At 48.1% G+C, this 14,178-nt stretch overlaps 1 protein-coding gene across 1 annotated transcript in view; it reads left to right on the top strand.

Annotated features, from left to right (window-relative positions):
- Positions 1 to 14,178, top strand: part of Atp11a (ATPase phospholipid transporting 11A) — a 105,535-nt gene that overhangs the window by 56,681 nt on the left and 34,676 nt on the right. Inside the window, 10 exon segments of the mRNA XM_051182000.1 lie at positions 932 to 1,039; positions 2,001 to 2,129; positions 4,293 to 4,396; positions 4,683 to 4,733; positions 7,322 to 7,386; positions 8,417 to 8,498; positions 9,692 to 9,842; positions 10,756 to 10,953; positions 12,291 to 12,464; positions 13,878 to 14,047. Coding sequence (XP_051037957.1) covers positions 932 to 1,039; positions 2,001 to 2,129; positions 4,293 to 4,396; positions 4,683 to 4,733; positions 7,322 to 7,386; positions 8,417 to 8,498; positions 9,692 to 9,842; positions 10,756 to 10,953; positions 12,291 to 12,464; positions 13,878 to 14,047 — 1,232 coding nt within the window.

Consider the following 14,178-nt stretch of genomic DNA (forward strand, 5'->3'; position numbering starts at 1 on the left):
GGATAATTTGCAGACTGTCAGCTTCCAAGTAAATTCTTTCCCCAGAAAGGGCAGTGCAGCCACCCAACAGTAGGTGCTGCAGGTGGCTGGCCTTGGGACACATGCTCTTCTGACAGGTGTGGGAGCAGGTGCTACAGGTGGCTAGCCATGGGACTCACACTATTCAGAGAGGTGTGGGAGTCTCCACGTTGCCAAGTCTGCTTTCTTATGCAGCTTAGGACCACCTGCCCAGGTGTGGCACCTCCCACAGTGAACTGGGCCTTTCTACATCAATTATTAATCAAGAAAATGCCCGATAGAATTGCCTGTAGGCCATAGGGATTTTTATTTTTAAAACAATATTTTTATTTTACATACCAATCCCAGTGCCCCCTCCCTTCGCTCTTCTTGCTCCCCCTGCCTTCCTCCTATAAGCCAATCTTATGGAAGAATTTTCTCAGTGACTAGTATATGTTAAGTTGACAGAGAGAGAGAGAGAGAGAGAGAGAGAGAGAGATCTTATCTAGGACAATTTTTTAAAAAAAGTACAGTTACTTGCTGTTGGTTTCTCTCATTGCTCACTTGGTAGTCATCTGTAAAGGTTTGAAAACAGTTCATCTCTGTTGCAGACCAATTAGGTCATGCTTGAAAGTTTGCAGAGCAGGTTGGGTGAGTGTGGTTGACAGTCTGTCCGTACCCAGGGGCTGCCAAACACTGGAGACTCATCACAGAATCCTGAAACCTGGCTCAGCTTTAGGGTGGGTCCTGGGTCCGAATGGAAGTCTAGTTACCAAGATTTTATCAGTTATAACCGCAGAAACTTAAAGCAGCCTACGTTGGTGTGAGAACTAGCAGCTGTAAGGACCAGGGAGATGCGAGAAAACCCCAGGCGAGACCATGCATAGCCGTGATCTCTTTAAACACATCTCTTTCTCTGTCTCTCTGTTGTTAGGGTTATGAAGACTGGCTTCGCCACAAGGCAGACAATGCCATGAACCAGTGTCCGGTGCACTTCATCCAGCATGGCAAACTGGTCCGGAAGCAGAGTCGGAAGCTGAGAGTAAGTGGCACATGCACCCACTGCATCTGCCTGGTTCACGGATGTGTTTTCCAGAATCATTTTTAATGTAACTTTTCAAAAAGCAGGTTTGGCCATTAATGATCCTGTTGCTGGGTAGTCAGACTGCCCTGTCTCATTTTGTTGGATATTTGAATGGTTTAAGTCGCTGGAGCAGCTTGCCTTTCTACCTGTGCTGGCCACTTGAGAACACTTGTGTTTGTGTAGACAGGATGGCTTTTCAAACTTGCCTCTGGGTCACAGCCCAGCTCTGATTTTGGTCATCACCTGACTGTAAATTTGGACTCATTCTCTCCCTGCCTCTCTTCCCCCAGGTACCCCTCCCATGCCCAAGCCTCCCCTGACTCCACCCCACTCCCTCTTAGGCAGCTCTGCTATCTGTCCTGACCTCATCCCCGATTGCAGACTGCCCCAGTCAAGGAGTTCAGCCAGCCCTGATATAGGATTAATCTAACTCTTCCCAGCCTCACCAGCCAGCTGTTGAGCTTGAGGTCAGAGGGTGTCTCAGGAAGTGGCTGCAGTGCCCGGCCACATGTGGAACAGCACCCCTTCCAAGGATCACAGACACATAATGTGTGTTTGCTAACTCCATTCCACATACTGATCTATTGACACATGGCTATGTATATGTTTACTTTAAATATGCTTGATATATAAATGCCCTTTCATGTGTCACTGCTTCTGTTTGAGAGATGTTTTCATTGGGACAGTCTTTCCTAGTGTGCCCTACAGTTGCCCAACAGCTGCCGGCGTGGTCTTTTCCTAGAATCATTTTGGCATCCCGTAAGACACCATAGTGGTGTGATCATGACAGCCTCCTGTAAGACACTGTGGTTGGTGTCTTAACACCAACTCTGAATATAGCCGGAGAGTGAATTCCAGCCCAGAATGAGCTGTCACACCAAGGTGGCCTCATAGTGGCTGTTCTTTCTATGTCTTGCAGGTTGGGGACATTGTCATGGTGAAGGAAGATGAGACCTTTCCCTGTGACCTGATCTTTCTCTCCAGCAACCGGGCAGATGGGACCTGCCATGTCACCACCGCCAGCTTAGATGGAGAGTCGAGCCATAAAGTAACGTGCCTGGATTTGGGGTGCAGCTTGGGGTCTTCATCAGACTGGGCTTTGACAGCAGATGTTACATTCTAGGTGCAGACTAAGCCTGTCTATGGTCACAGAGCTCTCTGGGGGTGAGGGGGTTTCATGCCCTCGAACCTTTAACCTTACTTTTGTTCTTTCCTATTTTCAGTTATTTTCTTTCCTCCTTTAATGTTTATGACAGCCACCATCTGAGGTGGGCAGTTGTACCTGCATTACCCAGTGAGAGACAAGTAGGTTGTTAGGGTATTAACATTTTCCCTTTCTTAGTACAAACGTGTGTCTTTCCTAGTCTAGAACTGTGTGAAAGTCAATCAGAAGTTACAGATTTTATCTGTTATTTCACTGTCTGGTTAAACATCTTAAGAAAATCTTCTAGAACTCCATATGGAATTCTATATTGGATGTAAAAGCTTTGATACTCATGAGAGAAAAAATATATAGTTCTGTTAATTTACAAGTTTGGCTTCTTAAAATCTGGAAGGAGGAGCTTCTATGATATTATGATATCTAATATAATGAAACCACTGATGCTTCTGGCAGCTCCTAGGAACAGTAGAGAGGCATCAGCCCCTAAAACTCTAAAACAATGAGTAATGATTCCTGCAGGTGCAGGTAGCCCGTGATGTAAGATGAGACACATTTTTACATGATTAGCAAAGGATGTACCAATCTTTAGGGGTCAGCCATGGCACTTGGTGTAAAGGCCTGTGGGTGGATTTCATATTTTCTAGGTAGAGCATTCTTCTTTAAGGGTTGATAAGCAACATCCTTTGGGGGGGGGGGGCTTCTGGATGACTTGGGCTATTGTACTTGGACAGGGATCATGGTCTAAGGTCTAAGATCTTCTGAGCTACTCTCCTCTATTAGATAAAGCCTGCTCAGGGCCCCATCTGACGGCAAGACTCCATTCCATGGAGACTGTGATTGCTCAGTGGAACGGCCCAGTATCTGGACAGGTCTGGGGTCCAGGGGCTTAGCTCTCTCCTGGGCAGTGCACTGCAGCAACAGCTGTCAGTGTGGAAAATGCTGCAGCCACTGCTTCATGCTGGTCTCTTGTGTGTTTGCAGGATGCATTTTATTGTGTACCCAGTGTTGTTTCCAGAGATTTGGTTTGGCTCTGGTGGCTAGAGTTATGTGAACCTGAACGACAAACTATGGGAAGGCTTCTACCAACCTCAGGGAGTCTTCCACTGTTCACATAACGTTAGCATGGCCTTTTGCCCTTTCTGGACTTTTTACATCTGTGAAAGGTAGCCACTCTCATGATTAGAATTCTTCCCAAATTCTCAACACATAGCAAGTGCTTGAATGACATAAATGGTGAAGTGCCTTCACCTGTTCAGCTGCTCCAGGTCAGACCACTCTCTCCAGTGCTTATTATTAGAAATATAAACAGAGGTACAGGGGTCCCTTCCTCCTGACAGCCCCTGGCATACATCTCTCCTCTTGTGTTCCCTTCCTTCCCCTCCCTCCTCTCCCCTCCTCCCTGGATAAAGGAGGAAAAATGTTTACCTGTTCATGGTCCCCATAGGTGCTAGCTAGGCCACAGTCATAGCCCTGGACAGCAGCACAGTGTAGCTGGTATCTACTTAGAAATGCCATTCTTAGGCCTTCTGCTCAGACCTGATACATTGAGTTCTGAAAGGTGTCCAAACAGTGTTGCATTGCAGCCTCCTGTGGCTTTGATGCATACTTTGTTCAGATTTGAGGAACCTTCTAGTCCAAGGTGCATAGAAGCAATGGTAAGGGGACAATTCATAGCAGAATTTGGAAAATGAAACCAACAGGCATGTTTGGCACCTTCTAGGAAGAGTAGTACTTTGCCTAAAAGAGGAGGAGCACATCAGCGATTGATAGCTCTTACCAGGGAAGGTACATCAAATATCAGGTTAAAGAAGTCCCAGGCTTGCCCTTTGTCCTGCTGGTCTTAAGATGAGGATGCTGGATAAGCTTGGAGAGTCAGAGCTCTTGTCACCACCAAGTAGAGCAATAACAGAGGCTCATCCATCTTTCTATAACCTTTTGCACCCATACTCACAGTAGGGATGCATGTGAAGATCAAGTTGTGGGGTGGGTTCCAGAAGCCAGGTAGAGTGGAGTTTTGGGGTGTAGCTCATGCTTCCTCTCCTTCTGCAGACTCACTACGCAGTGCAGGACACCAAGGGCTTCCACACAGAGGAAGACGTTGATGGGCTGCATGCCACTATCGAGTGTGAACAGCCACAGCCTGACCTTTACAAGTAAGCCAAGCACACTGGCCAGGAGCGACTGGGTTTACTGTTGCCATAACAGACCTGTCGCTCACAGAAGGAAGCCTAAGCATTCTGTATTTTGAGGAAGTGATTTTTAACTGGGTTAAGGGTCATCTAAGCCTTGGGTGAAGAAGCTCAGGAAGTAAGGTTAGAGAGGAGGGAGAGCTGAGTGCCTGGGCCACCACTGGTCACACTGTAGAATAGGGCAGGCTAGCTGTGGTGCAGGCTGGAGGCCCCGTGGTACCATGAGTAAAGTGGGCTTTTCTGTTGCCAGGTTTGTGGGGCGCATCAATGTTTACAACGACCTGAATGACCCTGTGGTGAGGTGAGTCTTCTCGGGGATCCAGGTCTTTACCATTTTCATTGTCACGCTAGGTGCTCATTCATCGATGGGTTCTACCGTGCCCCTTGGCTTAGTTTAGAAGGCCAGGCCCTGACTCATATGCAAGTTCCATTCTCCCATGTTGACTCTGGGGTTTTGTCTACACATGTTGATGTAATTAACAAAGCCCCTTGTCCACAACTCTACCAGTGGGTAGCTTCTCCAGCTGGGCTTCTCCAGAAGCCCACAGATTCGTTCTTAATGAGCAGGAGGGCCCAAACCAACTAAGAGAGGCACCTTCACATGTGCTGTGACTTCATACCTTTCCAATACAAAGGGCTGAGGGTAGGTCAGCCTGGCCATGCTGCCACTGGAATGAGATGCTTGAAGTTTCTTTTAGGCCCAGCTAGGAAGAGAGGGCCTTATGAAGAAGTATTGTGTGTTGTGGGCTTCCTGCTCCATCATCCCTGCCTCAATGCCAGCAGCCACAATATCTACTGGGAGAGAGCAGCCACTGCGGGCTTGGTATTGGCCCTGAGTACCACCTTACCTGTCCCCATCTGAGCACCACGTGCTGTCACCCACCTCAGATGTCCCATTAGAGACCTGTCTGCCTCAGACTGGGATAGCTGGTGTGTTTGATGAGAAAGCATTTGGATTTGTTGTTGAGGAAATTGTCTTTCAGAAGGTTTTGCAGATCTTTTCTTACAGTTTAAGGAATTTCCTGATTATTGATGTTCTGATATGGTATCAGGCAGACTTCTTGAGGGAAAGTACACAGGATAAGCAGTCACTGGAGTCCCCGTAGCCAGCCTGCCTCTCATGGGACTCGGTCAGCAGCTGCTTTAAGGGAATGGCCTGTGCACTTCTTAGCATGTGTTTTTAGTGGTTAGTTTTTATGTTACTTATTTATGAGACCTTATCTTACTGTAAGCTGGGAAGGCCCTGAACACCCGATCCTCCAGCCTCAGCCTCCTGAGTGCTGGCTCAGTCTGGTGCCACTGTCTCAGCTCTTACCCTGGTTTGTGGTCACCATCCATCGGCAGGTTAATAGGGCATTAATTGGGAGGAGGATGGAAGCATTGCTTTTGTTTTCAAAGAAGAAGAGTTCTTATTGCTCTGGATACTAGACAGTGTGGAGAGGTGATTTGTTTAGGATGAAGGAGCAAGTGAGGTGTGTTCTCAGGCCATTGATGAAACCGAGGGAGCATGTTCTATGGACCCTGAGCTTCATGCTGTGATGAAGCTATGGCCCCAAACTCAGGACCATTGTCCTAATGCACTTTGTATTTTGATGCTAGGTGTAGCTCAGCCTTTCAGCATCAGGACTGTTTGTCATTTGGATTTTTAAGATATTTATAAATATTGGAAGTGTAAACAGGAAGAAAATTTGCTTTTATCAGTTCCCTATCCAAATTCCCAGTCCACTCAATTATATTTCTTCTTCAGTCTGTCCATACTTGAAGCAAAGTATTTTGTCAAGTCCATTATGTTTAGAGCTCTCAGAGACCCGTGTAAAGTGAGGTCCTTTGTGTTCATTAAAGTTTGTGACATGAATTATTGGAAGCAAGTTGCTAACAGAAGCTGACAGCCCTGGACAGCCAGGAGAGCCATTGTCAGTGGTGGCTGTCAGATGAAAGGAGCCGCCAGTTGCTTGCCAGCCACCTCGATGAGGTGCCTGAGCAGCTTACAGCCCCTGGCCTCCTGCAGGGTACAGTCTGAACCGTGTTGGCCAAAACACTGACCCCACTAAGGGTGGAATATTGTGTGCATTCACATCAGCCCAAAAGTACAGAAAAGCAAGCAAGTTAAATTATAGGCAAACAGGCTCGTCTCTGGCACACCGTGGTCACTGGGATGCTCTTCTCTGACACACTGGTCACTGGAACACAGCAGTAGGATTTACACTGCTTTGAACTCCCTCTTTGCTCAGAAGAAAGACTGACAGCTGCTCCCACAGGTGATCTTTGCATGCTACACTTGCACTGCAGAGGCCCCAGAGGCCCAGCCTCCTTCCACACTCAGGGCTGTGTTCACACTAAGGAGGAGTTTCCAAGTCCTAGAATGGGAGAGGAACAGCTGAGGGACAGGTGAAACTCGAGGTCTTGGCCTTTTCAGAACTTTTTGAGGTCTCCTAGCACAGCCACCCTCACTCACATTGGAGGTGTGTTGGGAGAGGGTTGTTGGCCTGCCTTTAGACCTCCTTTGTAGTCAGTCTAGGTGACATTTTCAGTGTCCCTGGGTATAGCAGGTGGTACAGATAGAGACCCCATCTGAAGTCTCTGCTTGTGGCTTCTGGTAGAAATGTCACTAAACCATTCAGGCTCCTGGTTACTTGAGGATGGTGCCCTACTTCCTTGAGACATCTCAAATATCTCTATGAAGCTCCAGGTCCCCGTGAGTGACCGAGGAAGACAGGACTAGATATAGTCCAGCAGGCAAAGTCTCCATCTCAGAAAAGCCCAGTGCTTACGCAGCCGGACTTTGGTACTCTCAGTATGAGCAATCATACACTTATGCACCTCCTCTTTGGATGGTTGGGTTGATTTTCAGTCTCCAGTCACACCGCTTCTGGCCTCCTTGTCTTCTAGGCCGTTAGGATCAGAAAACCTGCTTCTCAGAGGCGCCACCCTGAAAAACACAGAGAAGATCTTTGGTAAATATTTTAATTTACAAAGCACTGGTAATAATTCCTAAAATCTAGAATACTAAGCAAACTGAACTCCCAGCACCCTGAGAGGTCACTGGGTGTCTTAGAGTACTGAGACTTGGTGCAGGGCAGCTTGCTAAGAGGTGAGTGTGTGGTATAACCTGAACTCACAGCCGTGGCAATGACGTCATGACTAACTTATTAGGACCTCAGTTCATGACTCAGGAACATGAAGCTGTATCCAGGGAGATACTCATGAAGTGTTTTAATGCAGAGAGGTTTCTAAGTCTGCTTGTCACTCAGTACCTCCCATTGACAGTGTACTGTTTCCTGTTTTAATTTACTAAAATAACTTTCCCCCCCTTATTTATTTATTTATTTATTTATTTATTTATTTAACATGTCGTTCCCAGTTCCTTCTCCCTCCCTCTCTCCTTCCCTCTTACCCTCTCTGCCCCCTCACATGTACCCTGACCACCCATCCCCCCCACTCCAATTCCACATGTAGTGCAATGCCATCCAGGTAGGGTCATGTAAATCTGTCAAGTCATTTGAAGTAGGGACTAGGGCTTCTCTCCTGTCTCTGTGTTAAGGCAGTATCCCTCCATGGGGGATGTGTTCACAAGGTCCTTTTGTGAACAAGGAATACATCCTGGTTCCACTGTCTGGCTGAGACCCTGGTTCTGGCTGAAGCCCATATTCAGGGGGGCCTGAGTCAGTTCCATACTGGATTCCCAGCTATCATTCTGGGGGCCCGTTAGCTCCTCCTTGTTCAGGTTAGCTGTCTCTAACTAAAATAACTTTTAAAATATACACTGTGCCCCACTGCTAGATTACCCATTGGATCAGATTAGTATTAGATTAGCATTAGATTTTGGGCTGAAGAATATAATGTAAAGTGCAGATTAGATCCACACAGGAAAGTCCTGAGTGTGAGGACTCCACTCACTTGCTGGTTAAGTTGGAGGTATGACCTGTTTGTGTGAGCATCCTTCTCTCCCACTTATGGACATCTCACAGACTCTTCTGCTTCTAGGTGTGGCCATCTACACGGGCATGGAGACCAAGATGGCCCTGAACTATCAGTCCAAGTCCCAAAAGAGATCTGCTGTGGAAAAGTAAGGCCACTCCCCTGCTGCTACCTTCAAGCTATCACTGGCTCCTGTGGATACAGCAGTGTCCTTGCAGGGCCCAAGCATCCTCCAGACACCTACAGTGTCATCGGGGGGCTTACAGCATCCTTGGGGGGCCCACAGTGTTCTAGGAACCCACAGTGTCCTCAGGGGGCCTACAGTTTCCTTGGGAGCCCACAGCATCCTTAGTGGTCGCACTCCTCCAGAAACTGGAGCTGCTGGTCAAAGAGCCTATTACTCAGGGGATTTGCTTGCTTTCCTCCCAGTGAGACAAACGACTGCACCCCTATCTCTGCTAACATGCTACCTGTAAGTCATTCCCCAAAGTTCTAATTTTAGATCAGTCCACAGATGCCTCGTATCCCCAGCCACTGATCCAGGCAAACGACAAAATGGGGGTCTTATTCAGCCTCTTGCAACCTGGGGACCTGGTAGGAGCTGAGTGTGTCTTGATGTGGTTTTACTGAGTCACTGTGAGCAGAATGAATATTTTCCATTAGACAATGGAATGCTGACAACTGTCGGGATGGAGGTCAGACTTATGAGGAAGTGGAGTCTGAGGTTTTGTCAGAGATGTAGATAACCTCCATGTCACAGAGTGAAGCTGCAGGAGCTGCCGTGTGCAGAGTGCTGCAGGTGACCTAGGGCCTATCTGCAGCTCTGCTGTGTGAAAGTGGAAGTGGGTTTTTCATCAGCTAGGATGCTTTGCTTGCAGACATCTGTGTGTGGTATGTGGGCTTCAGAAACAGACCATGAAAACAAAACCTCACCCCAAATTTGCCTCACCTTAATCCAGGACAGGCATTTTCCAGCCTCAGGCCATTCTCTGGTACTCTCTTTGTCCACTCCAGAGTGAGAATCACTAAGCTCTAAGATCATTTGGTGCACCTGATGGCCAAGGGAGCTGATGCTGGCTGTCCCTTTTCTGTAAGCAGGGGTTCTCATGGTTCAGAGAGGTTCTCCAGCCACATGGCAGCACATACCTTTCCCTCTCTTCCTGTGGCTCTGGTCCTGCATCCTGGGCATTGGGCATTGATGGCTGTGAATGATCTGGCCTTTATTCTTAGTGGGTCAGACTGGACAGTACTCTCCAGGGCATTGCTGAGTGCCCTGTGCTATCTCTTCATGGTAAGGAAGGATCAGGAGTGGCCTCTGAAGGCTGGCCTGCTTCGCCGTAGGTCAATGAATACATTCCTGATCGTGTACCTCTGCATCCTGGTGAGCAAGGCCCTGATCAACACGGTACTGAAGTATGTGTGGCAGAGTGAGCCGTTCCGGGATGAGCCATGGTACAACCAGAAGACTGAGTCAGAGCGCCAGAGGAATCTGGTATGGAAGCACTTCCCTTGTGTGGCAGAGGTGACCCTTAGGCCATTGTCACAAAAAAGATGGTGCCAGGAAACTACACAGGGGAATTTGCTTCAGGCAGGATGGAGTCTTGCCCAAACTTAGGATAAAGGCCCTCACTGGCACGTGGTATAGGAAGGTGTGAGCAGCCTGCTGTGCCTGGAAAGTATTCCTTTACATGGGAAATGTGTAAATGACCAAAGTAATTTTGATGTTTACAAAACTCAGCACACCATTGGGATAAATGCTACTTCTTGTGGAAATTAGAGGACAAAAGGCTCTGACCTCAGAGCAGGGTCATATGTGAACCTAGGCCTGTGTGCACTAAAGTCACGTCAGGCTGTGTGCAAATGTAGCCCTGTGTATGAACATGGAGCCCGTGTGATGCTGTGTTCCATCTGTCAGGCCCCCTCTCCCTAATAGCTTCAAAGATAGGAATAAACTACAGAGAAGTCATCGGAGCTGGGTGTAGCAGTGCAGGTCTGTAATCCCAGCACAAGGCTGAGACAGGGGGACCATGAGTTTAAAGAGAAAATCATTATATAACAAAGTCCCATCTTGTCATCAGTTTGGGGATTGTTAGCCATGGAGCGACATCATGAATACTCAAAAGTGGCATTCCCGTTGGGCCCCATTTAGCATGGTCTCTCCACGTTCCTGCCGGTGTGGTTAGTGTGAGCTTCTATCCCTGTCCCTCCCCATCTCTCCACTGCCACAGCCATCTAATTCTACTCTTGGTCATAGCAAGACACGATAGGCAATGGTCCCCTTGGGTCTTTGTGTTAGGGTGGAAGTACTTGTGTTTACTTATCTGACTGGGGTAAGAGATGTCAGTCTGAGGTTTCCTGTCCTTACCATGTGACCCACAGCTTCCTCATGCAGCCAATGCTCTTAGTTTCTCAGGGCCTTCACCGACTTCCTGGCCTTCATGGTCCTCTTCAATTACATCATCCCAGTATCCATGTACGTCACAGTGGAGATGCAGAAGTTCCTGGGCTCCTACTTTATCACCTGGGATGAAGACATGTTTGACGAGGAAATGGGGGAAGGGCCTCTGGTCAACACATCTGATCTAAATGAGGAGCTTGGACAGGTCGGTATCTTCTAGAGACTGCATGAACACTTAGCCCTTCCCAATCCAATGTGTCCTAGTGGTCTGGGTTCTCCTTGGTTACTGGTGGTTTGTCCAGGCCGTGGACCTGACGTGTAGATATGCTGCCACAGTGAAAGTCAGAAGTGAGGGCAGCAGTGGACATGCACCAACAAGTTTTGTTTCTGCTGAATGATGGGGGCGTCCCTCTGTATATTTATGTTTCTCTTGTCGGTTGATGAATGAAACATTGATTGACCAGTAGAGGCAAGAAGAAAGGCAGGGCTAGGAGAAGGCAGAGAAAGTCTGCCTTGGGGAGATGCCATGTAAAAACCAGGAAGATAGGACGTGCCAGGCGTTCTCTGGTAAGATAAGGCCATGTAGAATTATGCAGATTAGTAGATAGGGGATAATAATTAAGAGAGAGCTACTCAGTAAGAAGCCTGAGCCATTGGCCAACAGTTTGTTTGTTTTTTATCTTAAAAATAGTTTTAAACCTTTGTTCATAAAACTGTAACATGGTTGATATGAGGATCCACCAAGGTAATGTCCAGTGCCTGACATATACTACAACCTAATAAATGTCCATTGTAATTGTTTAATTTTTACCTTAATCACACAAAATGTCTACCTGCTGGGTCCTTAGGGATGTAGCCAGCACACACACTCTGGCTAGGTGACCCTGGAAGAGGCCCCCATGAGCTGGTGTTTAGACAGCAGGGTTGTTACTAACTAAATACAGTCTCAGTACAGCATTGCCTTGTGCTTGTGTTTTATTTGTTAAAGCCAAGCATGGGTGGGAGGGACATCTGCTGGGGTTTATAAGAACATGTTCCTGGGAAGAATTTTATGGGGCACCTGGTCTGGCTCCCCATCCAGTGCTGTGGGACTGGCCTGGAACCTCAGCTATCCATGAAAGGTGTGCAGCCTGTGATTCCCTCTCATTTACAGTTTGAAGCTGGAGGCATCTTCTGCACTTTGTTGTTTCCTTTCTGAAGTGTGGTTTGCCCTTCTCCATGTGTGTATCTTGCCCTCTAACCCTCTTCTCGTCCTGGGAGCCTTGTCCTCTCAGGCTTAGAGAAGGTTCGCCCTTTTCTCTCATCTGTCCTGCGTAAGCAGACACATGGAGGCAAGGGCACAGTGTGTTCCGTTTCATATTTGTCACCAGTGTGAGGAGGGTAGGGCCTCCTCCCCAAAAATCGCACCTGTGTGGGAGAAGGGGCAGGTACCCTGGGTACCCACATCTGTCATGTTCCTGTCCCACTAGGATTATAATAAGCTTGGGCTAAGAATTGCCACGTGCTTAAACATGGCTTAACCTGAGTGTGTGGTACCCTCAGGTGGAGTACATCTTCACAGACAAGACAGGCACCCTCACAGAGAACAACATGGCCTTCAAGGAGTGCTGCATCGAGGGTCACGTCTACGTGCCCCATGTCATCTGCAATGGGCAGGTCCTTCCCGACTCTTCTGGCATTGATATGATTGATTCTTCCCCAGGCGTCAGTGGAAGGGTAGGTTGCAGCTTGTGGGGGTGTAGGTGTGTGTCTGTGCTGCATGATTGGGATCACGTGATTGGGGGTTGTGGGGTACTCTCATTGGCAGAACCTGCCCCATTCATTTGGACAACATGACAAAGGCAGAAGTCCTTTGTAGGACCTGAGTGAGGTCATGGTTAGAATTCATGGTGGTGCTGTGTCCCCTTCCAAGGGGCAGGGCCAGGAGATCCCTCTGATAGAATTGACCTAGGGGCCAGGGGAAGAAAAAACAAGTGGAACAGGCAGTATGCTGAGTGTACTGTGAATATACAGTTTGCATGTGTACAAAGCTACATGTGCATATAGATGTGTGCACAAGAGCCTAGACACACATGTATTTACATGCACAGATACATGTGTACTTACACTGCACTTGTCTATAAAGCATTTGTGCAAGCAGGTGTACACACTCACACACACACACACACACACACACACACACACACACACACACCACACCCCAGAGAGCCATGGCCTTGGGTCTTAGTGTCTCTGGTCAGGGTTCAAATTCCAGCACCAGTTATATGGTAACACCGGATAAGTGATGACCGAAGAACCTGAGGGTCCTCTGAGCACCAGCGTGGACTATCAGTGATAGATGAGCAGTTCACAGTCAGAACACTAGTCCTTCAATGTGAGCTCTGATTGGTATCATTTTCTCACAAAGAGGATGGAGTAGACCCTTGTGGTCATCCTAAGACATGCCATAGCAGCACCACACCCTCCTGAACCCACCCCAATTCCCATCGACTACATTGGTTATCAGGGAAGCCCTATCATTGGCCACTGTGCTGCCCATCTACTTAGGACCTCGGGGATCTTCAAAATGACTACGGGACATAGCCAGCACTGAAGTAGCTGAGCTCAGATCTGGGTCAGCCTCTGGTGATCTCACTCACATCGCTTCATTTCAGCATGGGGCTCCTAGCTTTTGCCTCCAGGGCTGTGTTAGGATTGGGCTGCAGGCTGCAGGCACACAGCTGAGGTTAACTCATGTGGAGTGCAGCATCCTTTGCGGGAGCAGACTGCCACTGTGGCCAGGAACTGGAGAGTAATGTGTTTGGGAATGATTGTGCCAATGACATAGGTGACATTTTTCTCACTGTGACATGGCCATTCTTGAGTGTGCTTATAGCCATACCTTCCCGTTTCCTTGGAGTGTCACTGTGAGCAAAAGGCCTTTCATTCTTCATTGACTGTTAATACTTACAGTAGTTACCATAGCAGCTCTGGAGCATGAAGCAGTCACACATGATTCTCTTTTGTAGCCACTGAGACAAACCCCAGGAAGTCTTAGGCTCTGCTCTGTGGGCCTGTCCAGTCTGTTGTCCCATCCACATTCTCCCGCCACAGGCAGAGGTGTCAAGGTTTCCCCAACTGTCTCCACAGGAGCGGGAGGAGCTGTTTTTCAGGGCTATCTGCCTGTGCCACACCGTCCAGGTGAAGGATGATGATCACGGGGATGATGTAGATGGTCCCCGGAAATCTCCAGACTCAAAGTCCTGTGTGTACATATCTTCCTCGCCTGATGAGGTTGCACTGGTTGAAGGTGTGCAGAGGTGAGTCAGGCTGCTGGTCTCACAGAGTGTTGGGTCTGCAGCCCAGCTCATGAGTCATGCTAGGAAACCCTGTGTTGTGACCTCTGTGACCTCAGGTCATTGGCACTGTTTGTGGAGACAAATTTCCAAGC

Source organism: Phodopus roborovskii, unplaced genomic scaffold (genome assembly GCF_943737965.1).
Source record: "Phodopus roborovskii unplaced genomic scaffold, PHOROB, whole genome shotgun sequence".
Taxonomy (NCBI): Eukaryota; Metazoa; Chordata; class Mammalia; order Rodentia; family Cricetidae; genus Phodopus; species Phodopus roborovskii.